The following is a 25640-nucleotide window of genomic DNA, read 5'->3' as shown; positions in this document are numbered from 1 at the left end:
ACTTTAATAAGTAAATTAAATGATTAAAAAGCATAAACTTCTGTGGACACAAAGCAAAGTTACCATTTTTAATATATTATCAGGAAGAAGATAGTACTCACTTGTAAAGCTAGACAAGAAATTCCTGAAGCAGGTAATTTCCCAGGGAAATATTAATCATCTCTTAATCCAGTTAGCAATCTTGCTCAGAGTACTTTGAGGATGGAGTTCTAACTTCAGGGAGATGGTTATTTTCAATGGATGCACATGTAAATATTTGTTCCACTTACTGTGGAAATGCTGAAGATACAACATAGCTTTAACATATTCCCACTGAACGACTACTGATTTCATCTGAAGTTCACATTGTTTATTGTGGAAATGCCGCAGACAAACAGATTTAAACATAGTTTCACCATCAGAGAACACGACACTTCAAGGAAGGTCAAAACAAAATGGCTCTTAAAGCTAAAAAGAAGAGGCAGATGCCATTTCCTAGAAATGAAGGAAGGCAGGCTCCACTGGAGCAGTGTTAGTACTGGGCTTTTCTTTTGCACTGGTGGTAAATGAAAAGCCCAGAGCCCAGTGATTTTTTTTTTTTTTTTACCTAGTTGCTCCAATCCAGGAATCTTTGGCACAGGAATTTTCCTTCGCTTTGTGACTACAAGATTATTCAGCCATTTGTTCTTATCTAGGCCACTGTTTTAACAGACTTCATTTAATCCTAGTATGGCATTTAATTGTATATTGTATGTTGTGCAAAGAATGCTCTTGAGTGTCAAATTCTATGCTGAGGGGAGACTAATAGCATCAGGATATTGCACTAATTCTTTCTATTCTACTTTTACCCGACTAACAATGCTATTGCAGAAGTGAACTGATTTTCCTTATTTATTCCCTACAATAGCCTTATTTGATTGCATTTACACCGAGAAGCTGACAAATACATATATGTATATATAAATATAAGTGAAAGAAGAAATAATTCCACTGCATTGATTTTAACTGACAAAAAAGTGAACTGCCGAATCGAAAGTTATTATCATGTAAACGTGTCAATATTCTATTTCTAGTTTACTCTTTTAAATCTAGGTTTAAATCTAGGCAGTGTATAGAGTTGCACTGCTTCTTCTTTGCACATTTTTGAATAAAAATAAGGCCTATTTAAAAACACCTGCACCACAGAGAACAGTAACACATGGCATATTCTGTCAGTCACAATCATATATTTCACTTCCTCACCGCTCTGTATTAATTGTGAAGCTGTAGTCCTGAAACAGGGAATGTTTCCATTTGAAAACTTGTGCATAAAATAGAGTAACAATCAAGTGTGCATTTCTTAGACATCAATTAGAATACTAACAAAATAAAAGCTTAGAAAAGATTGTAGAACACTAGAAATCTTTTAGCGTTTTAAAAAGCAAAAACCTATCAGTATCATCACAGAAATCAAGATGTTGCTTTTTGTGTACAATTATTTGCACATCACTCCTCCTCACAGTGCTACATAATCACCTTGGTTTTTTCCTCTTATTTCGGTGTCAGCAATTATCTGCCTAAACATTAATTCAGAAGACATTAATTAAAAACTGGAAGGAAATGGATCTTAGCACACTGATTTGAAATACTGTCTCTGATCATACATTTGATATCAAGTTCTAGCATGAAGCTAAATTCAATTTAATCTAAGTAGTCTCTTGTCTGGAAATAGCACACACATACATTGTCAAATGATTTTCAGTACAAAAGATGCACAGATAAAATAGTTTAACTTAAAAGCTCTGAAGATTCCTAGGCATCAGTTGGGAAGGCACTTTTCTGGTCACGTAGTTCTGGCACATTGGGATTTAGCACAGCTTTGGTATTTCAATGCCTCCTTCAGTTTCTATGGAAGTGATAACCGCTGACTGCCCAGTCCTGAACTTCTCCACTTGCAAATAATGCAAAGAAAATTGCTCCAAATAGATTAATGGAAGCAGCAATATAGAAAACTGTCTGCCATTCTCCCACAGTATTCTGTCAAAAAGAGGAATCAAAAAAACAGAAAAGATACAGTTAATTTGCAGCTCCACACTCAAGAAAAAAATATATTTTTAAAAGAGATGCTACATGCCTTACCTACTTAAACATAAATGCTACTCAATGTGACTTCATAGCAATATGACATTATAAACAAATTATCATTATAGTCTACTTCAGTTTAACAATACATCTTACATAGTAAACATACTTCTGACAGATACTTCTGTCTTTCTGGATCAGATTATCACTGAGATGCACAGCCTTCATATCTAAATTCACAGCTGCATGAAGGCTTTGCAAACTCAGAGAACATTATTGTAACAAGAAACATGTTCTTGCTTTCTGATCAGATGACCCAAGAGCTGAAGTAAGCAAAGCAGTAACTTATTCTTAATGAGTACAATATCTCTATTCCAGAATGGTAAGGTTTTTTTTAGCCATGTGTGAATTTTACTCAAACAAGACAGTGAAGAGCTGTGTTTGTAGTAACAAAGAAGCTACATATACAGATGTCTTAGGAAGCTTGTTTGTTTTCAATTTTTATTATGTTTTTAAATAACAGATGTATATTCTACCAAAACCATAAATGATCTTACTACAAAAAACAGAATAATATCAGAGCATTAGGATGAGAGGAAAAGCAGACAAAAAAAAACCCCAACACAAATAACGCCACCACTTGTTATGAATTTGGAAGAAGCTAATTTGTTTGGATTCACACTTTAACTAGTATTTTTTATATATTTTTTATATTTTTTTTAAGGAAATGACTGACTACCAACTCCAAAAGTTTATCAGTATCAATAAACTTACTCTTCACTTCTTCTTAAAACATTTTAGAAAAAAATTATATCGTTTATTTAGAAAAGTATTCAAATAACTTTTCAATCATGCTTTCTACTTGGTATCACCCTTTGTCTGACTAAGCAATGTTGGAGGTCAGATTGAATGCTGTTTAATTTAGAAGCAAGATAGCACAGCATAGAGCATCGTAATCACACAATGTTCATACAAAGGAGTGCATTATGAAAACTACACATTTGAATCTATGGCTTATCTGACAAGTGCTGAGTTTGCAAGTCCCAACCTCATGTGAGAGAACAATTCTGGAAAACAAGTAAGAGCTTGTCTGATTTTGCATGTATATGCCAAATATAACTTAATAGCTGTAGACTTGAGAGAAGAGGATTGCCATTCAGTGATGATAACAATAATGTAATAAAGAAAAAAAAAACCCAAACAGTAAATTGACTTACATTATGAGTGAGGTTCTTAGCAATAACTGGCCCCACCATTCCTGGGATAGTAGCAAAAGAATTTGTGATCCCAAGAAGAATTCCAGCATACCTGTAAGGAAAATTGACAACATTGCTTATGAACTTATCTTGCTGATCAGTCACAGAAATAATTTTGCCTAATTGGATCACACAGGTTTCGCTCTGATCACACATGCAAGTTAAAACAGAAGTGGGAATCGGTTGTTTCTGTTCTAGTAATGTCTCTGATAATTCATGACATATGTCTCCATTTTCCATGGGCCAGTTAGGGAATTTACTTGAATTACTCACACTTTGCTTAGAATCCATAATCCAGAAACCACATCCCCCCCTTGCTAAGCCACAAACAAACTGTCTGGAATGGATCCACCAGAAAAGTTAAAAAAGACACGCTGCATGCCTTAAAGTAGAAAACAAAGAATATGACAGAGCACTGTTTGGCAACAGTGAGAGATGCTTCAGGTAACACTGCCAAAAAAGCAATTACCCCTAATCTGGATGGATATCCCCACTATGCTACACAGTGCTGTTCTGAAGGCAAGAGTTCACAGAGCTCTGCACTGGTCCTTCCCTTCAGCTTTCTGTGGGTCAAGCCAATGGGAAACACGTCTGACTCAACCTGTTCTACTTGTTGCCATTCTTGCAGCTCCATTCTGAGGCTCCCTCCTCCTTCTGCTTTAGCACACACGTGCATGCATATGCACCAGTGGCCATACAAACTTGCTGGGAAAAAAAGTGGTAACTTGCTTAACATCTAAGTCTCAACACCTCATCTCCGTGCAATTAAACATAGAACAGGAATGTTGCAATACCAAAAAGTCATGTTTGAAACAGCAGCACAAGTACAGACTTGTCACAGACTCAAGAGAAAAAAGAGCAAGACATTTTACACCTGAACTCAACCTTCCAGCCACCAGAGAGAGATTTCTGTGATTCAAGATCTTCAGGTAGGTTTGTTATTTGAACAATTACATAAAATATTATTATCAGTTGTACTTTACTACAGGAAAACCTCAGCAGACTCAAAAGGTGGGCCCAGGTGAATCTAATGAGGTTCACACAGCAAAGTGCAAAGTTTGCACTTGGGCCAGAGGAATCCCAGGCATCCATACAGACTGAGAGGAGCAATCCTTGACAGCAGCCCTGCAGACAAGGACCTGGGGATCCTGGTGAATGAAAAACTTAACACAAGCCAGCAGTGCACTTGGAGCTTGGAAAGCAAATGGTATCCTGGGTTCAATCAGAAGAGGGGTGGCCAGCAGGGGCAGGGAGGTGATGGTCCCCCTCTACTCTGCTCTTGTGAGGCCCCACCTGGAGTACTGCATCCAGGTGTGGAGCCCCCAGTATAAGAAAGGCAGGGAGCTGTTGGAGAGGGCCCAGAGGAGAGCCACGAAGATGATCAGGGGACTGGAGCACCTTCCCTATGAAGACAGGCTGAGGGAGCTGGGCTTGTTCAGCCTGGAGAAAAGAAGGCTGCAGAGTGACCTCATTGTAGCATTTCAGTACCTAAAGGGAGCCTACAAACAGGAGGGGAATCAACTCTTTGAAAAGGTTGATAACAGCAGGACAAGGGGAAATGGTTTTAAGTTGAGGGAGGGAAGATTTAGGTTGGATGTCAGGGGGAAATTCTTTACAGAGAGAGTGGTGAGGTGCTGGAACAGGCTGCCCAGAGAGGCTGTGGACGCCCTGTCCCTGGAGGTGTTCAAGGCCAGGTTGGATGGGGCCCTGGGCAGTCTGGTCTGGTATTAAATGGGGAGGTTGGTGGCCCTGCGTGTGGCAGGGGATTGGAGATTCATGATCCTTGAGGTCCCTTCCAACCGAAGCCATTCTATCATTCTATGAAAAGGGAAATCTCTCTGTTACTGCTTTCAGCTGTTCAGACTGCAATAGTGTTCTCCTTGTTTTAACAATGACAACACAACAGAAATACAAAATTGTAACTCTAAAGAGAGACATAGCTTTGATGTTTTATTTTCTGGAGTAGGGAAATTCAACTACACATGGTTATAACAGGTTGTGGCATGTATCCAGCCCAATAACATTATGAAAACAGGTGTTTTTCCTGACAAGAGTCAATTATCAAGCCATTTAGTTGACTTGCCTCAAAAGCCTGCCATACTCCAAACTGATACATACTGCTACATATTTTAAATTGAGTTCCACTCCTGTAATTAAATTATTATTATTTTATTAAATAAATGAGCATGTAACATATTTCTCTCTGAAAGTGCTTAACATGCTTTCAGAAGCCTGAATGTGAAAATGTGAAAAGCTTCCTTTTAAAGCCCTTAAACAGAACCAAACACATATTGTTTTCATCACCTTTAAGCACTAGAGCGCTGCTAATACAAATTTTCAAAACCACAGTTTAATAGTTTCTCTGGTCTTAATAGAGGTTTGACAATTAACTGCTGGCTAAATGCCTCTGTTTTTGCCTGCTGTTTCTGACATGGGTTGCATTTCGATAGCACTTTGTGTTTAACACAGATAACAGCTATGCCACTCCGTCAGCACAGTGAAGACTCCAATACGGAACAGGAAAGAAAATGTGACACATCTGTACAGCAAGGCTAATAGTAAGCTCTTGGTTGAAATCTTATGGCGTAGTAGTCTAAGCGAAGTCAAACTGACTTGCAGAGTAGTCTAGACATTCAGAGAGCTAGAATAGGAAATCTCAGGAGAACTATCTTACCCCTTTGCTCCACACTCAACAATTCAGTCTACTTATGGCCTCATAAATGTGTGTAAAAAAAAAAAAAACAAAAATACAGAGCAAATATTTTTTTTCTGCAGCATTAGTATTTTCATTCATTATTTTTTTCCTGAGAATATAATCATTATTTCTTTGGTGTAACACAAATTTTAGTACCAAGAAAGGATCTTTGCTATTCTAATCAGCTTACCTTAAAAAAAAAAAAAAAAAAAAAAAAAAAAACCACAAAAAAGCTAACAAAACAGGAATCAAATACAGGAATCAAAGTGCATTTTGAAATTGCTTTGAATCACTTCTAGTTATTCTAATATGTTTTAAAGGAAAAAAAGTATCAAGTTCTGGGTAAACTCTTAACAGAGGTTTCTTTTACACTTTCATGTACATCCTGTTCTGAGATTTCCACTGCTATGTCAGTTTTTTCACCTCAGTTGAAAATGCTTGCTTTGGCCATTTCATCCAAGAAAGCTCAGACATTTGCAAAAAGTTAAGTAGGGGGAAAAAAGCTCTTTTAAAATCATTATTATTTCATCTTAGATTTTCTGGTATTTCTGCATTTTTTTTCCTATGACTTTTATTACAAGAGCATGCCCCATCCCTTCTGTCGTCATTTGGGCTTATTTGCCCCAAATGAAAGCATACGTGTGCTTAATACAGAATTACTGATTTCAATAAAACAGTATCTACACTGGCCACATTCCTGCCCAGTAAAGCTTTTCTCTCTTAGTTTCTGCATCTTATTCAATTGTTGCAACAGAATTTTAACCAATCCAAGGTCTTTTGAGTAGCACTTTTCACAAGATCAGTTTATGTCCACAACACTCTTGAGAGACAGAGGTCACAGTGTGATACACATCCTATAAACTAAGAATGAAAACATAGGCCAATAACACATGCACCTACTGAGTGACTGATTTGAGGTCCTCAGGATTTAATCTGAAGAATATTTAACAACACTGTTCTTATATTCAAAGTACAGCTCTTACTGACTTTGGTCAAGACTCAGTATTTTCATTTTTGCAAGCTAGACTTCAGAGCTTGAAGAGACGTACCCAGAAAAGAAGCAATAAATCAGCTAGGCCTCAGTTATGTCACTGGGTCCACAATAAGCCTTTCAATAGATATTTTTAAAGTTCAGACTCAAATTGCTGCAGATTCCCTTTACATATTACAGTGGTCTGAAACACCTTCAAGAAGAGCCCATCCCTCTTTATAACTGAAGAACACTTAAAAGAGCAGCTTCCTGAAGCTATAGGGTTTAAATAGACTGTCACAGAAGAGTTTGACCAACTGACTTACTACATGCAGACTCTGTGACAGAGCAGTGAAAGGAATGAATTCCTGGTAATATTCAGCTACCTTAAATGTGACCCTTCTTTTCTTCTGCAATGCCCAGCCTCAGCCATTACATACTAGAAAAGGTAGAGGGCTTAGGAACAGATACCAGTTTTCTTCTATAAACACGAAGAGATTCAAAATGCACAGACACGAGGAGACAAATCAAAACTGCACAGACATCCAAGTTCTGCCATTAAATAACTCACAGAAATAATTTCCCTTTAATGATTATGTTTCGTGGTTTTAAACACAGACAAAATCCTAGCCAGTGTTTTACATTTTTAGCAAAGTTAAACTTGCAACAGATGTTACATTATGGCCCCGTAGTATGCCAGGTATGGTGATTTAACTAGATCTTCTGTATTCATAATTCTATTTGATATGAAACAAAGCATCACAGATGCTGTTTTTCATACTTTCCTGTTCAATTCACTGTAAACACTATACATATACTATACATATATGGATACTGGTGCCTTCTTTCTTGCTTGCTATCTCATCTAATCTGCCAAGATTAATTTGTCTCCCACTATTTCGTGTATTTCAGTCAAATCTTGTCCATCCTTGTAGCCCCCAATGACCATCTTTTTAATTGCCAAAGCTTAGATGCCATTTTCACCTTGGAACTGAGGTCTCCTATAAGTGGCCCAGTTCCAAGGATTTTTTCTAGTTAAAATCTCTACAATTCTTTTTCCTCTCTGCTCAGAGATAAACTATTTTCATCTTACACATTAGTATATAAACACTGTTCATTGGTCATGAAGTCATAAGTTATTTGATCCTGCTCAGACACAAGTAGTATTGCAAACAGGTAAATTTACAACAGAGCAAAGTATTGGACTTTTATCACTTAGAAGTTCAAAAGAATATACATGTGCTTTTCAGGAAATTGATGGATCAGTCAGGTTCTGAATTTGTAATGCAAGAGAAGATTCAAACTGAAGTCCAACTTTTCATCACTTAGGAGTAATAGTACATACAGGATTAATCTAGTGACAACAGGTCCTTTTAACACCATACTTTTAACACCACTACATCAAATATGATTTTCAAAAAAAATTTGCCTGAATTTTGGAACTTATAATGGTTTACTCATATTAAAATTTGGCAGTTCTGATAGAAAAATTTTGAAGGGTGAACCACTTAATAGGACAGCATGTTTGTAACAGTGCAATTCAACTAATATCATGAATCAAATAGTGCAAAATCCTAGTAAATACAATTCCAGCAGTTATTTATTATTCCAGGATCAAAATCTGAGGTATTCTAAGGTGTTCATACCATCTTCTGCCAATATTTATTCCCCCTCCCCCCTACCCACCCCCCCCCACTCAAATACAAGCTGCGAGGCGCTCCAGGAACACAGAAGAAATGATCATAAATGTATCCAATCAGTAACAAAAGCTTCAGCAATACTTACGAAGGTGCTATGTCCAGATGGTTGATGCTGTAACCAGATGTACAGAACCCTCCTAGTGTTGTCGATATGGTCACAAAAGCAACAGCCAGCTCATAGTTGCATCCTATGAACCCAGCTGCTACTAAGAACAATGCAGGTCCAATCATTCCTTTAAAACAGAAATTTTACAATTAAGGGACTTTATGCCAGAAAATTAACATGTTCTGAGCTGTGTGTACATACAATCTCCAACACCACCTAGTGCACAGAATCCAGCACTGCACTATGTGCATCACAGTGAGCAGCAAAGAAGTGCAGATCAGTGGCAAACCTCTGGCGGTCTTGATAAACATTGCACAAACCAGTAAAATCCTACTCTAGCTTGAAAGAACTAACTTCATCTGGAAAACTAAAAATCAATGGACAGTGAAAGTAATGTGACAAGTTCATTTTATTTATCATTATATAAACACTAAACTCTGCACTGAGACTGACAGGTGAACAATACACAGTGAGGAAGTTACTCTCATTTAAGTCTCTGTTTCAGGAGCCAACAGGGACTTCTGCAAATCATAACAAAGTAGAGCTGGAAGATTTCATATAAATACATACATACATAGCTCTTCCACATACACCTTCTAGAATGAGTGCTATGTTTAATATCTGAACATCTGGTATGTCTACACCAGATCCTGCTGTACATCTTAGAGAACCAGGCTAGCTTTTGAGACTTAGAAACACAGAATGGCCTGGGTTGAAAAGCACCACAATGATCATCTAGTTTCAACCCCCCTACTATGTGTGCAGGGTCACCAACCACCAGACCAGGCTGCCCAGAGCCACGTCCAGCCTGGCCTTGAATGCCTGCAGGGATGGGGCATCCACAGCCTCCTTGGGCAACCTGTTCCAGTGCATCACCACCCTCTGAGTGACAAACGTCCTCCTAATATCTAACCCAAACTTCCCATCTCAGTTTAAAACCATTCTCCCTTGTCCTGTCACTATCAACCCTAGTAAAACAGCTGCTCCCCCTCCTGTTTATACGTTCCCTTCAACTACTGGAAGGCTACCATGAGATCTCACCAGAGCATTCTCTTCTCTAAGATAAACAAGCCCAGTTCACAACTTCAGGTACTGGAAACAATTTAGTTGGCATAGCAGCCACCATCCTTTCTTCAGTTAACTTTGGCACCCCATTTCCCCATACCACAGCTGGCTAGTTACATGACTTCATCACAAACTCCAAAACCAGCTCCAAATACATGCCAAAAAATGCTGGCTTCACCAACAAAACCCTTAAAAACCCACTTTTTCCTTGCACAACAGCATGTTTTCCCCTTGGTTTTACAGACATAGGCGTGAAGGCCAGCTGTAAAACCAGATCACCAGAACTGAACAGGCCTATGAAAACAAAAATACTTGAGAGTTTATTAGATGAGCTGCTTTAAAGCGAGCAACTCAATCAGCAGAATTGGAGAAGCAGAGAATTAAGTGCAATGATGGACATATATCAAGTAGGCTGCAACTTGTGTGGATATTGTGCCTGATCTTTCCCCTTTTCCTTCTCTTTTAATCAACTGCTCTCTCTAAATTCATTCTTTTATTCATTTTTAGTAAAAGCTTTATCTTTCTGACTTCAAATCACCTCTCCTTCCCATCAGTCAAGACCACTTTGGTCTTGGATTCTACTTTGTCTTTTCATCCTGGTAGCACTGTAAATCTGGCAAGTGTATTCCCATTCAGTTACCTAAGTCTTAAATAAACAAAACACTGAGCAACACAGGCTCACTTTGAATGATATCCTCTAACTGAGAGATGATATGTTTGTAATAATGATGTGGCCTAAATGAATCTTGTGGCTATCTCTGGTTATTTCTTTCTCCAGTATTTCTACTTCATTACAAAAAAAAAAGGCAGGATTTATTCTTGACAAAACCATGCAATGTTCTCCCCATTCCTCTTCTCCTAAGAGTATCCACACTGACAGTAGGGTTTATATTTCTCTGATGACTACAATTACTAGAAATGGCTCTTTTCAGGCTTTTTTTTAAAGGAAAAGATAGTATTTACGATGCTCTTTTTCTGTTCACTCTCACAAGACAACTGTAAAACTTCAGAGGCTGCAGGCTACGTTCCCAAGTATTGTAGCAGTTCATCATTATCTTGCCAACTAACATACACGCCTCAATGTTACAGTCACCTCAGTTTTTGTTATTTATTCTAGACTAACTCCTTTAATTCTGTTGATAATCTTCTAAAGAATCAGAGAAGGCATTAAATATTCCACCCATCTCCACAAGTCATAATTTCTTACATGTAAAATGAAGTGCACAACATTCATGATCTAGTAGCAAAGATGGCCATGTTTGATGTAGACTGTCATCTTGCTAAGATTACATTTAACACGAGAAGCTAGGGACAACACAGGTGAACGATCACATTCACATAAAATCAAAAAGTTGTTCTTATTTGGAAACTAATTACTACTTCAAATTCAAGGGACAGTTTACATCAACTTTTGTCTTCTCACATTTGCTCCAGCTGTTATTATCTTCTACTATTGTGCACTGGATTGCACAGCAAGGATTGCACATAGAATAAAAAGAACACATTGCTCAAAGCCATCAGTCCAGCAGCACCATTAAAACAGCCTGTATTTTCTGTATCTGAACCACTACTGAATTAGGACACGTTGCTGTTTCTACAATGGTACAGTCATGGCTCTGTTTTTAAGTCAAGCTCATTACCAACAGAGTTAAAAAAAAAAAAAAAAGTGTAAAATCTATTAGTATTTCTGGATTTCTCATTGTGACTTTTACTAATACCCTCCTCTATACTCTCATTCCCTTTTAGAACCCTTTGTCAGAAAGAGTACCAGTTGGGATTTGATTTACTTGCTTTAATTTCTGAATATGTATGTTGAATATCTCTATGGTCAGTGAAAAAGTCAGAAGAAAAAAAAAACAACAAAAAACCTTGGCCTGAGGGCTGGGCAGAGCTGAGGATAAAGTATGTCCATCAGTTAAAACAACACTAAACATTACAAGACAAATTATATCCACCAAAGTCAGTCAGAAAAGTGTGAGTGAGGCTTAAGACATAGGAATTCAAAGGAATACTATGTACTAGAAAACAAGGTGATGCCAGATTACCAACCAAACAAATAGATGCCTAGACACACTGCAGTTCCTCCTCCACACCCTATCAAAATTAATACAATTGAATGGCATTTCCTTCTCCAGCCATGTACAATCTGGCTTCATCTCACAGCAAACTGCCACACTTCTGTCCCTCAAAGCTTTAACTTTTCCCAGACTGGTCCCATGATGTCTTCCTAACTAGAGACAATCCTTGCACTTACCTATTAGGGTAAAACATTTGCGAACACAAACAGTGGAGAAGTTCTGTTTTTCTCGTAAATGATCAGCAATTTGCCCAGACAGAATTATACAAAGCCAGCAGCCAAAATAAGGCAGTGCAGATAAAAAGCCATTCTGTTGAGACAAAAAAAAAAAAGACAGTTAAAATACTAAAATTCAATGTGATGAAAAAAATCATCTGACTTGGAGCATTAAGAAAGTCTGAGTCAGGAGTGTCAAGACCATTCATCTATGCAACTACAGTTGGCTTTCCTATGAGAGAGAAACATAAGGATAGAAAAGATAAAGCATTGTAGTTACTGATGTGTAAATTCTTGATTGTATAACATAATCTGGAACTACCAATACAGCCAGCTGAAGAACTCAAAGGTTTAAATCAGTGACTGGGATCAGGAAAAAGGAAATTGCAAAATATTGTGTGGTCATGAACTTGATCATGCAAGTATTTTGAAAGAGCAGCTTCAGATTAGATATGGCACAAGTTACTTAAAGTAAGTGAGAGCTGTAACTACTAGTCAGAATTTTGAAAGCAGTTATGGAATCTGTGATCTTAGATTCAATACTTTCAACAGTGTGTTATCCCACAACTATATGCTGACACATCTGATACTGGCTATAATCAGACAAGATACAGAATTAGAACTTTCATTAGATTCAGTTTGAACATCCTATGGTCCTATTATTCAGGATCTGCCATTATTTACACTGCTGTCACCTGCTAACTTCCCTTTCCTTAAAGGAAAGTTGTTTGGTAGTGACTTCTGCCTGAAACTGCATGTTTTTCTTCTGAAGAAGGAAAAAAAAGTTCTACTAAGTAGCATAGTAGAACTTAACCTAAACTGTGGTTAAAATGAAGTATCTGGATGGACAAGTATATTTGGCAAAGAAGATTGTATGGGAACTGCTGAGTCACAGCCTGAACCTCTGATTGATCACCTGAGGTGAGCCATGAGCCAGCCAGAGGAGCACAGGTGAAGACAATTCACCTGTGCTGCCGGAAGGGGTGGAGCCTGGCTGCACCCCTCCTAGACCTATTTAAGAGCTGGCTACCAGTAAGGAAAGATCTTGTCTGGAGATCCCTCCTTCTGGTGTTTTGTGGGTGAGCCCAGCATAAGGGTAAGCCTTCCATTTATTCTCTTTTGTTATCATAGTCCACTTCACCTAACTCTCTTGTTTATTTTGTGATTATAATATCTTAATATCTATTGATTATACAAAAATGTAAGAGGTTCCCTAGGACATTAAATCTGACACGAGGCCATAAACATGTTCCGCTCTTTCAACATTCAAATATGCTGTTTGCTGGTTTTCAATGCTAAGCTTTCAAAAGTAACAATTAAAATTCTGAAAAACATAAGCTAGTTTTAATAACAACAACAAAGAAGCAATTTAATTGAAGCACTGTGCAAAGACACAGCATTGTATCTGCCACTCACTGAAGAAAGAAAAAGTATTTATTTGGAAGGGGATTCAATCAGACTGAAGTGTTTTCTCCACCCTCTCCTTAAAACGTTTACAATGTCACTTACCCAATGATACTGTTAATTTTCAATTAAAAGAAAAACAGTGTTTTTCATGAGTGAGCAAAAAAGTAGATAGTGTTTCTGAAGCTACAAAATAAGCTATAAGATCTGAGGCAATCATGCAAACAAAGTAACAGAAATATGGGACTTTTTATAGTTACTGTTTTGTAATAGAAATATATATTTTTTAATATACTTATTGTTTTAAATTCATCTTTAAACAGAAAAAATGATCCAAAATGTTATTGCTAAGTTAAATGTCAAATAATTTCTGAAATCCAGTGGAAACTTCAATGCAGATAACCTTGTAGATGTAGCTGCTTAATTGTGGGGAATTATTTCACCATTTCCAAATTAAAAACTTACATCACAAGTTTTCTTGAACAGGTTAATATAGAAACTATTAATTATGGTTAAATATTACAACTATATAACTATAGTTAATTATAGTAACTATTTTCTTAATTATTTCTCTCACCTCCTGTGCATCAAACCGCAGGATCTCCTTCATGTATGTGGGTAAGAGTGTGAGAAGTGTATAGAAAGTCCAGTTATAGGAGAAATGGGCTACAACAATAGCCCAGAGGGGAAGGGACTCCAGTATAGGTCTCCAGGGAACAGATTTCTGTGTAGTGAGCTAGCAAGAAGGAAAAAAAAAAAATTAGAACGTCAAAATAAACTACAGATGCTGTTATCCTACCCAAATCCACACTGATCACTCATTCAGAAGAGCACAATGTGAATTCATAGCAAAAGATGAATTAAATGGCAATGATGAAATTACTGTTACCTTCTCACTAAAGATACACTCATGCATGTTACTGCTCTGCTATTAATTATTGCAACTTAAACCAATCACTTTGTAATGGGAATTTTTTTGAAGTATATAGATAAAATATAGTATATGCCTTCCCTTACCATGATGTGTCACCTCTAGTTTTTACCACAAATGATTAAACATTTAAGGTCAGTCTTATGCATTTGGCTGAATCTTTCCTACTCAGTCCTAGATATTAACTCAGACTGCTTCACAGCTTAGAAATGTGTATCCTCAGACAAATGGCTTATAATAGAATCTCAAAGATGTTTTCTCTGCAAATAGTAATCTCTCTCTTCTCTATCACAGAAGACACATATTGAAAACATTGTTTTACAAATTTTTAAGACATCGTACAGGTCTGTTTTTGGTATTAAAAAAAGCTCAAGTTGTATTACTTGTCATTAAAATAACATCACAATAATAGCAGTGACAAAAAGCATTATCATAAATGTTTTGATTGACTACCAGTTTTTCTCATTTACACAATTGCATCGTATTTTTCTTTTCTTGACATACACTGTCTTTATTGCAGATTAATGATGTTTTTCTAGACATCAGAGCATTATGCTAATAACAATACTTGTAGTTTATGTTATTACTTAAGAAAACATGATTACAATAATGTGCTATACCTGGTCTTTCAAAGAAGAAAGAATATATTCTCTTTCAGCACGTGAAATACTCTTGTGAGTTTCTGGTTTATCACTAACAAGCCACATCCAGAAGAAGAACCACAATACACCAAGGGCACCTGTTATTGGAAAAACATGGATGAGGAGGTATAAATAAAAACAATAAGTTCTGCTGAGTGAATAATATTCTCAGACAATTGAGAAAAATTAATATCCATTAAAATTATATTGAAGCATCTGGAAAAACTTTCTCTGCTTACAAACAGTAGCTCCCCCAAGCGGCTTAACAATATAGTAAGTAGTAAAGGATGACTTTAGGAAAGTGATGTTTGTTCTGTTTTTGTTTTGGTTTGTCCTCCCCTCTAGCAAGTGCCTTGTAGAGCAAGGAAAATGCATACATATACATATTGTATTTTTATTTGTCACATAGAACAGCCATGAAGAATACAGCTCACACAGAGGAATTTAACCTCAAAAAACCCTTAGCATGATATGTATCACTATATATAGCTTAACTGATGTACCAGCATCTATTTTCCTTTTTAAGCAAAGCTTCCAGAACTATCATTTGAAGAAGTTAACTTTTTCAATAATCAAGCCAAATTGGCTGCATTTTTACTTAACAACCAGTGTAACTTTTTCCACTTGTCTAGTTCCATTTCCTTCTTTTCTAATTACACAGAAATCAAGAGCATGTCTTGATGAACAAAGTGTAAGCTTTTCATTTTATTCTGATTCTTTTCCCTATGCAGAACATGAAACAGCTTAGAAATGTAAACAGTCCAATAAAAAGCATCAGTTTGATCTACGACATCTTATCAGAAAATTTATTATGTTTGAGCTCCTTCTAGAACACAGCTCACAGTAAACATGCTATGCTTTGCATTTTGGACATTCTTTCAGAGTTCCTGTGGCTGCTAGAGAAATATTACACACAGTCTCCATTTAAAGCAGCGGTAACTTTTCACATATTATTTCACGCAGAGTAGAAGTTCACTCCTGGGATTAACATTATTAACTCAATTTCACACTTCAAGTAAGTAATTTCAGCCTGTTATTTCTGCGTGGAGGGAAATGCTGGAAACATTTGACTTGTACCAACTTTTGTCCCTCTCGGAGACATCTTTGCTCATTGGAAGCAAAGCTCACATATCCCTGCAAAGGAATTCACTTGCTTTAAATATCTCTAACTCCCCAGAAGGAAAAGAAATGACAGCCCTACATCAAACATATTTTTAAAAACTTAAAATAAGTTTCATACAAGAGGTAATAAACAATATACCATGGCTTACAAAAAGAATATGGATCATAACTTTAATAATAAAAACTCTTACCAAATATGTAAAACACATAAACCCAGTTCATATAGTAGCAAATTAAACCAGACAGTGGCAGAGAGACAACAGTTCCCAGCTGTGCACCTAGCAGAGGAAAGCAAACCAAAGTATAAAAACAATTGTTAGTTCATCATTAGACTCTTTAAATTAAGTGTTGTTTTCACTTTTGTTTTCCTGCAAAAATCATGCAGGTAAGATTTGCCACTGACTACCAGAAAAATGGCACAACAAACTGCTTTGCCAAATCCAAAGAAATAGAGGTCATAAACATCCAAAATAATAAGCAAAGAGCAATAAAAAAAAAAAACCTGACACATTCATCTCCAAACAAGTGGTGGCTACAATACATTCAAAATGATACAACTCAATCAACAGACACTGCTGAGGAAACTGACCACAGTACAATTACAGACCTTGGAGGGAAGGAAGGGCAGGAAATAATATTCTGATGTTATGTAATTAATTTACATTGCTTATAGCTCCTGCTAGCAGTACTGAAACAGGAACGCTGGAAACAAGAGCCAGAAGGTATCCATATAACCAGCAGGTTCTAACTACACAGTCCCTAAATTTGGGTCCTTAAATTTGATCTTCAGGCAAAGAAGGGAAAGATGAGCAGATTCCAGCTCAGATATTAGCAGGAAAGAGCAGCTCTTGAATCATAATTAAAGAAGTATTGTGGAAAGGGTGGAGGTGGCACCCATATTGTTTACGTAATTAGGAACACTCAACTGGGGACAAATACTGAAGCTTATCTCTTCATGTTAATTATACAATTGCTTTTCCAAATCCAATCTCAATTCAGAAAACATTAGATTACATTAACATGGTGGCTGCCTAGATGCCATCTTTTTGGAACAGTTTTTGTTTGAGGCAGAAAAGCTTCAGCTACAAAACAACAAAACCAAGTACTCTGTTAAATACCCACCAAAAAGACAATTATATGCAACTCAGTCATGTGCTCCCTTGGAAAGTCAGTACTGTCACGACTTTCTAAGCTGCAGACCACATGACTGCCAACTATGGAAATGCGAGGAAAAGGAGGAAAAGGAAACACTTTGCTAAGATTATGCAAGATGCCTTATCCATCCATGCCCGCTTACTATCAGTTGTTCAAGGCCAAGGTCTCTTCTCACTTACACTTTGTGGCTTCACAAAGGAACAATTTAAAAGCTCCTAAAGCTAAAAGCAATAAGTGACAATCCCAGCTCCTTGCTCTCCACTTTTGTGTGCTGGCTCTCACATGCAGACTTTTTGTAAAAGCAGATTTAATTCACTAGTGTGGGAGAAAACATACAAAAAAGAGAAGAAACCGCCTGATGCACTAGGTGGGTTAAAGTGGCTCATGTGAGGGTCTGAAATAGCATACAGGAAGGAACGAAGCATGTGGCTACAAGGGAAGTGTGAAAATAGGAAGATGAGAGAACTAAGGCTTCATTCCTGCTGGCATAAGTCTGCTACAAGACTGCAGCTGGTGCTTACATGGTATAGCCCTGTCTTCTTGATGAAGCCCAGGTCCAAGAAGTAAGCTGTCACAGAATTAATAATAACAGAAAGTTAAATGAGCCATTAACTGAATTTAAAATTTGTAACCCTTAGAGCAGAAACATACTTGGACTGGTAAATTCAGAAAACTATATTTTTCACTCGCTCCACACATAGTGGATTGAGTAGTCTGTCAGACGAGTAAAACTTGAAAACAGAAGAAGGCTCAGTGTGTATGGGCAAAAGCAATGCACCCATGAAGCTCAGGGAATAATGCAGGATGTCACTAATTAGAGCCACTGTTAAAAAAACAAAACAAAACAAAAACCCTGACTATCTCAACACAAAGGGGACTGGAGGTAGCCTTTGCCTTGAACAAACAGCCCTGTCATCAGTTGAGTAGATCAATTGATAGTGTAGATGTTTCTCCCTACAAGCATGTGAATGGCTGTCTCTTTTAGATTGCTGTACCAGTACCAGGGGAGTGAATACAAGACACCTCTCAGAGTATAAAAATTGAACAATCTTGAAAATAATTTTGAAAAGAGCATCAGGCTTGAGCTGGCTTCAACCCACATACTGCTTCCCAGCAAGTGGAATTGCCCAGCATCACGAGCATATACAGAGAAGGGGAATCACACTGATATTGTGATTGAACTGGGTATTGTAACTTCCACACTTTGCAAAATGTAAATTGTATCTGTCTTATGTTCTCAGAATATGCTGTAAATCAAGTTCTATGTAACATCAAGTATCTTCAAAGTAATAAATTTCCTATGAAACATTACATCCTCCACACATGGAATGCCTAAAAGAACATGGAACTGATCTCTGAATCTTCTTCAAGCAGCTTGAAGCACTACTGAGAGCTACCTTGAGTTCCCCCAAAAACACCGTAAAAAAAAAAAAAAAAAAAGCCATATCCTGTGATTTTGCATTATTGCCCTATTTTGTTTCTGCTATTGCATCTCCTTTGTTCACAGTATCTTCTATTAATCAGCTTCACAGTAACTCCTTGCACCACTTGATACTGCAGCTTGAAGTTTATACATCAATGCAGATGAATACCTTTTCTCAAGGCTACAAAAGCCATAAAAAGCAACGATAATGAATGCAAAGCAAGATTTAACTCAATGCTATGCTTTCCAGATTAAATCCTGATTAAAACTGATAATATAAATCCCTTTGATTTAAGTCAGTCCTCCCCGTTACAGCAGTAAAAATGCATAAGCCTGTTATTAGCGTGGGAATTTCTCACCTGCATATGAAATACTAAGGAGCTTGCTGCGTTCCAGGGGAGGAGCCCAAGAAGACCACATTGAATGCATAGCTGGGAAGGTAACACCCTAGATAAAAAAGAATCAATTCTGTTAAAAAGTAGCAGTTTTATAATTTCTTTCAAGTTTTCGTGTTTCAAACTGCATTTCATTAAAAAGCAGTAGAAAGATTTGTTAGGCTCTTGTTTAGAATGAAACCACTTGGGGAAAACAAAAAACAACAGCACGCAGTGTATGAAAATCAAGAAGCAGAATCAATTTCTTCTGCTTTTGATTCCGTATATACTGGAAAAGCTGCAAGAATACAAACAATACTCTTTTGAACACCTGGGTTCTGACTAAATGATGGATAACTCCAGTTTCGTCTTAAGTGTCCTTATAAATAAAAAATAAGATGTACTTGTTAATTATTCAAAAAAGTAAAATTAAGCTACTCGAAATAAAACAATCCACATGCTACTACAGCATACCAATATTCACAGGGTCTAATTACTATGACGTGCCAATACATTATTCAGATATATGTTCAAGTTACATAGAGGAAAACCGTTACCTCTCCCAGTCCTTCCAAGGCTCTGACAGCAATGAGGTAGCCAACTCCCAGATCTGCAGCTAGTGGAGTAAGCAAGGTAAACACAGAGGTACCAAAGATGCCAAACCCCAACAAGAGCTTCCCTCCAATTCTGTTTGCAAGATATCCACCTGGAATCTGAGTAATGATATAGCCATAGAAAAAAGAACCAAGGATCCATCCTTGAGTATCAGCATCCCAAGAATACTTTTTCCCCTAAAAAGAGAAAACAAAACCCAAAATACAGTAAGTTCAAAATAGTTTCTCTGACCACATTTTACACAAATTCAATCCCTTTTTTAATCCTTCATACCTAAATCACAAATCTTTCATGGCCTCCCCCCTAAGGAGGCAATCAAAGTTGCACTGGAAGTAGTTTACACTGCGCAAATGTATCCAGGCCAAGTACAAAAATCATCACAACATTAAATAGAAGTCATCAGGTGATTATCCCTTTCTTGGTTAAGTGATACAGGTGCTGGGTGCAGGGATGTGCTTACATGAAAGTGGATCTCAATTCCATATCACATTCTGTCACTCTGAAAAACCAATTTTCCTGCAGAAAACTTACAGACAGAAAAGCAAGCAAAGAGATGCAGATGTCTAAATTTAAAATGAAGAAAGAGTAGACAAGGACATGATAGGTGATAGACAAAGACAGAGAGATGTGGAAGAACAGAATAAGGATGGCAGAGCGAAGGTAAGTCTAGCAGATGAGACATTAAAGGCACAGATAATTGAGATAAGGAAGTTAGAGTCAACAAGAGGACATCAATCATTGCCCAAGAAGTGATTTTCAAGTCTGGGATCACTCCCAGAAGTCCTCTAAATGAGCAGCATCCATTTCACAGAAGCAATGAAGGAGAACACTTCTTCCCATTCCACACGTGGTTATAATTTGCTCCCAATAAATAATAAATGACCTCTAAACAAACAAAATGAAGGCAAGAAGTGGGCAAGAGTGCTCATTAATAAACTTAATTATGATGTGAGATCTATGCAAGTCCAAATCAACAGAACTTTTTTTTTTTTTTTTTTTTTTTTTAAATGTAACTTCATAGGTAAGAAATGGGATTTTAAGGATTACTGTGTGGAAAGTCAATAGATGAAGGATACAAAGACAAGAACCATGATCTGGGAAGGGGATCAAAGAAGCGAGGGAAAAAATACTGCACATTAATTTGTAATAAAATTTCATGCCATCAAGACTGTGTGGAAAACAGTTAAATACAGAGAGTGATGTGAGCTCTGACGCACATGTAACACTAATGGTTGATCACTGGCATATAAAAGTGCGTCATAATAGATCTACAAGGTCAGATCAGCCAATTTGTAAAGAAGGGTGAAGAAAGGATATGCATTAAAAAACAACACATCTGACCATGAGCACAGCACTTCTAAATCAGCTGGTTATTTAGAGACATTATGTTTCAGAATTGCTTTAAAAGAACCACTGTAAGGGCCATCTGGTACAGATCAGCCAGTTCTCCTGTCATTTAAGTATGAGTCACCTATTGCAAACTTTATTAAAAACAACTTTACGTGCTACGTTTCAGAACAATACGCTTGAGACCTCACCGTTGTGTTGCGAGGAACATTTATGGTGGAGGAATGCTCTGGACACACATTGGAAGTTGTATTCTTTGCTAAGCTTGTGTTAGGTTCCACCATGTCCACCAGAGCAACGCTTAGGTTCACACGTAACGCATACAGAAGGAAGAACCCAAAAAAGGCCAGCAGTGCCAGATTGTAGCGAGCTGAGCAGCATGCAGGGACTGAAATGAGAATAAATAAGAAGGTTTTGTTTTAACACAACCTAACAAACAAGCAAAAAAAACCAAAACAAGTGAGAATTTTTTTTTTGAAGCTAATAATCTCAGAAATTTGTGGATTAGAAAAAATAAGTCAAGAAAAGTTGATTGTTCCAGTCTCAAGGGGCATATCAGCAGGGACAGAGGATCGGGGTAGAAAAATAACGTTCATTTTTCTGTTGGAGTGCAAAGGAAAAGTAATTCTGGTTTAGGCTATGTGGTGGTTATGTACACAAGTGTAGCGGCTGCAGTGGAAGTGCTGGTTTAGAAAAGTGGTTTTGAAAGCTCTCTGGAAAATACAGTAATAATTACTGAAATAGGAATTTCACATTAAAAAAAAAAAAACTACAGGAAAAAAAAAAAAGAGAGAGGGACTAGTGAGAAGTTTGTTAAGTAACTAAAAAAAAAAAAAAAACATAGAATCATGAAGGTTGGAAAAAAATTACTATGATTATCTAGCCCAATTGTCAACCCATCCCCATCACGCCCACTGAACCATGTTCCTCAGTACCATATCTACACGTTCCTTGAACATCCCTGGGGATGGTGACTTCACCACCTCCCTGTGCAGCTTATGCCAATGCCTCACTCATTGTTTCCGAGAAGAAATCTATCTACTACTCAACCTGAGCCTCCCCTGGAGCAACTTAAGGCCATTATCTCTCATCCTATTGAAAATGGTTCAAGATGGACAGAAACTTTTATGGTAGCATTAATGAACAGCCAATGAGATTCCAGATAGTTTTCTAGGACAAGTTTTCCCTTCTATAAATTTGTTTATAAAGCAATATGCATTTGCTAACAACTGCCTAAGCGAGAAAACTTGCAGGAAATCTGATAGCAAATACTACCAATGCACTGCAGAACAGCAGCAGTTCCCAGATGCCCACTCTTTCCCCTCTTCAACAGCTGAAGCTGACAAAGGAAAATAGGTTTTAGATTTGGCATTAAACTTGCACTGTGGCATTAAGATGACTATCAGCCATTTATAATCAGCTTTCAGATTTTGCACTGTCACAGGTATCGATTTCCCCTAATGGTAGAACACCGCAGCCTTTGGCAGCGATTACCCACCCATGCCAGGAAGTTAGAAGCAGAGTCAAGCTGCATCTTGGCCAGCACATCACTGGTGGCCATAGGAAGGCTGCACACAAGCACACTTAGTAGTTCTGCAGATACTCTTTGTATGGGGATGGCTGAACGTACCCAAACATTGAATTGCTAAGAAAAGCCACGGATTTACAAATAGTTACAGAGTAGAGTTTCCTTTTGTGAGATCTATGAATAACAGGACTGACTAGAGCCCGATCTGCAGCTGCAGCATGTCTCCTGATTACATTTTCTGATCTGCAATAAGAAGCAAAAAAGCATTCTCTGTGGATAAGATATCTAAAGACTCTTTCTTATCCCAGAAACAAGGAACCCTTGGTTGTAGGGGCACCAACAGAACCTTCCTATAAAACTGTAGTTTTCATGAAAGTTGTAGAACGTTCTCATTTTTGATGTCTCTATTACTGATCAACTTCATCTGAAGTTCACTATTGTTAATGCAAGCTGTTAAAAGGACAGCAAGGCAGTATTTGTTCTTTCTTTAGTAAATGAGTAACATGATAGGCTGCTAAGCAAATACATAAAGCATCTTCCAGACGAACAGCAATGACAGGAGCAGCATTTGAAAAATAGGCTTATCTCACTTTTAAATGATATAAGTGACAGCAGCCAATAATTTATTGCATGCTTTACAAAAAAAGCAGGCACCAAGAGCAGGAAGTGCTTACTGTACAAAAACAAGCCGAGACCTTCATTGTTATTCAAAATGCAATTTCCTTTAAATAGAAAATGTATAGTCCTCAAATTAGTAACAGTGAACATAATCACAAGAAGAGTTATTTAACCTTCCTAATGTTGTACCTGTATTAGCTGGAGTTACACAATGACAGAAGATTTAATACTGTACTATGCTGTAACCTTCTCAGATACAGTTTAACCATTAATTCTACTTCTGGACATCTCTTACCGGTATACACTTCAGAGAGCAATCTTCACAACACAAATATGTAACAACTCCAAGCCACTAATGTCTTTTTTTTTTTTTTCTTCCTGCTGTAAATAACTTATCACAGAAGTCTAATGAACACACAGATTTATAAGGTTGAAACAAAAGTCTGCTAAATTATTGCTTCCCTATCTTCCCACTGAGTATATCTGTAATACTTGAGAATATGAGGTCACATTAAAGGAACAGAAGATTCAAGAAGATTCTAGATGAGTTTCCCAAGGTTAAGCACCTCCTCAGAACATCACCATATTTACTGGCAAAGAGATACTGCCATCATCCCCCAAAACTTCACGATGTTGAAGATCTTACCTTGACCGCCAGCCTCGGGTCCTACATCTAGGGATAACGCTGATTGCAGGGGCATGTTTTATAGCACTAAAGCTATAACTGAACAAGAGTCTTAAATTGCAGAATTAGGTCTGTGCTGAAGGTCGCATGGCAGTTGTAGGAAGTTGCTTTTCTACCGCATTTTCCTTTTGGGTGAGGTGCATCACGATGGATTGTGCAAGCCCAAGAATGTACTGCTTTGGTAAACGACCTGAACTCTTAATTCCCCGCTGGCGCTTTTCAGTTGTTTTGCTGTACTACATATCTCAGAAGCACAAACAGTGAAGGAACTCAAAGTCTCATAGCTGTCCGTACAGCCTGTCCTGGGAGAGCCCACAGAACACCCTGATCTGCCTCATCTCAGCTGGGCCCTGACCTTTAATGATCGCCTTCTCACTTTCATAGAATCATAGAATTGAGTTGGAAGGGATCCTTAGAGGTCATCTAGGCCAGCTTCCCTGCAATGAACAGGGACAGCACAGCTAGATCAGGTTGCTCAGAGCCCCGTCCAGCCTGACCTTGAACATCTCCAAGGATGGGCATCCACCACATCTCCAGCCAACACGTTCCAACGCTTCACTATCCTTGATGTAAAAAACTCCTTCCTTATATCCAATCTAAATCTCCCCTCTTTTAATCTGAAGCCATTTCCCCTTGTCCATACACAGATGGAGAGCATGTCCCATTCTTTCTTACAGCCTCCCTTTAGATCCTGAGAAGCTGCTCTCGGGTCTCCCCGGAGCCTTCTCTCCTCCAGGCTGACCAGCCCCAGCTCTCAGCCTGCCCTCTTAGGGGACGCATTTCACCCCCTGAATCAGTTTTACATCTTATCCTCATGCTGTCTCCCCACACGCCCTCCTCTGCCTACCCGCCTTAGTCACGCTCGGTCTTGAAGGTCTGCCGCACCTCAGCAGATCCCGCCGAGCAGACACCGACCCGAGGTTCGAGCTATTTACGTGCAAAAGAAACCACTGGGATGCATCTCCCTGTCACCGCGCTGAGAACGAGGCCGCCTCTCCCTCCAAGGACAGCGGTAGGGGCCCGGCCAGAGCGAAGCGAGCCCTGGGGGCGCCATGGCAACGCGACGCCGGGGAGGTGCGCCCCCTGCCGGCCCTGCGGCGGGGCACGGCCGGTGGCAGTGCTGCCCGAGGCGCCGCAGCCCGCGTATCTCACCCGCGCCGAGCTGGGAGTCCTTCAGCAGCGGGGTGCGATCCTCTCTTTCCTCGGGCTCCATCTCGTTCCTGCTGCCCACTCCGCGCAGCGAGCCCAGCGCCAGCTTGCCGGCCGCCACCGCAGAGAGGCTCAAACACGGCAGGCAGCGCCGCAGCCCACCGGCACTGCCCTGCCGTGCCGCGCCGCGCTCTGCCCCGCTGGCGCCGGGCAGCGGCCGCCGCAGCCCGGTGGTCACGTGATGGGAGCTGACGGGCGGAAGCGGCCTCAGCCGCAGCTTGGCGCCGCTCCCGGCCCGTCCGCTGCCGCCATCTTTGGTAAGGGCAGCGCTAGGCGGGCGGGGCGGGCAGGAGGAAGAGGCTGAGTGGGGGTTTGGTGCAGTCGTGTGGTGTCATTTGTCGTTTTGGGGAAAAAGTTACTCTTATTTACGTCAAATGCGCACAAGCCGCAGTTCTCCCTGGCGTCTTCTCGAGTATCACCAGGGCCACGCCACAGGGTGGGGCCATGGGTGATCGCTTCCACC

The 25640-nt window shown here is 38.7% G+C and overlaps 1 protein-coding gene across 1 annotated transcript; it reads right to left on the bottom strand.

Moving 5' to 3' along the window:
• Positions 1–1857: 1857 nt before the first annotated feature.
• SLC17A5 (solute carrier family 17 member 5) lies at positions 1858–25181 on the bottom strand (the record flags this gene model as incomplete). Its single annotated transcript, XM_079532480.1, has 11 exons — positions 1858–1995; positions 3258–3348; positions 8747–8894; positions 12087–12219; positions 14107–14265; positions 15081–15199; positions 16415–16501; positions 19161–19248; positions 19733–19966; positions 21329–21525; positions 25121–25181. The coding sequence occupies 11 exons, from the start codon at positions 25179–25181 to the stop codon at positions 1858–1860; spliced, it is 1455 nt and encodes a 484-aa protein (XP_079388606.1).
• Between the last annotated feature and the right edge of the window lie 459 nt (positions 25182–25640).

The sequence above is a fragment of the Tetrao urogallus genome (assembly GCF_951394365.1).
Source record: "Tetrao urogallus genome assembly, chromosome: 2".
In the NCBI taxonomy this organism is placed as follows: Eukaryota; Metazoa; Chordata; class Aves; order Galliformes; family Phasianidae; genus Tetrao; species Tetrao urogallus.
This window is presented reverse-complemented; position numbering and strand designations above follow the sequence as displayed.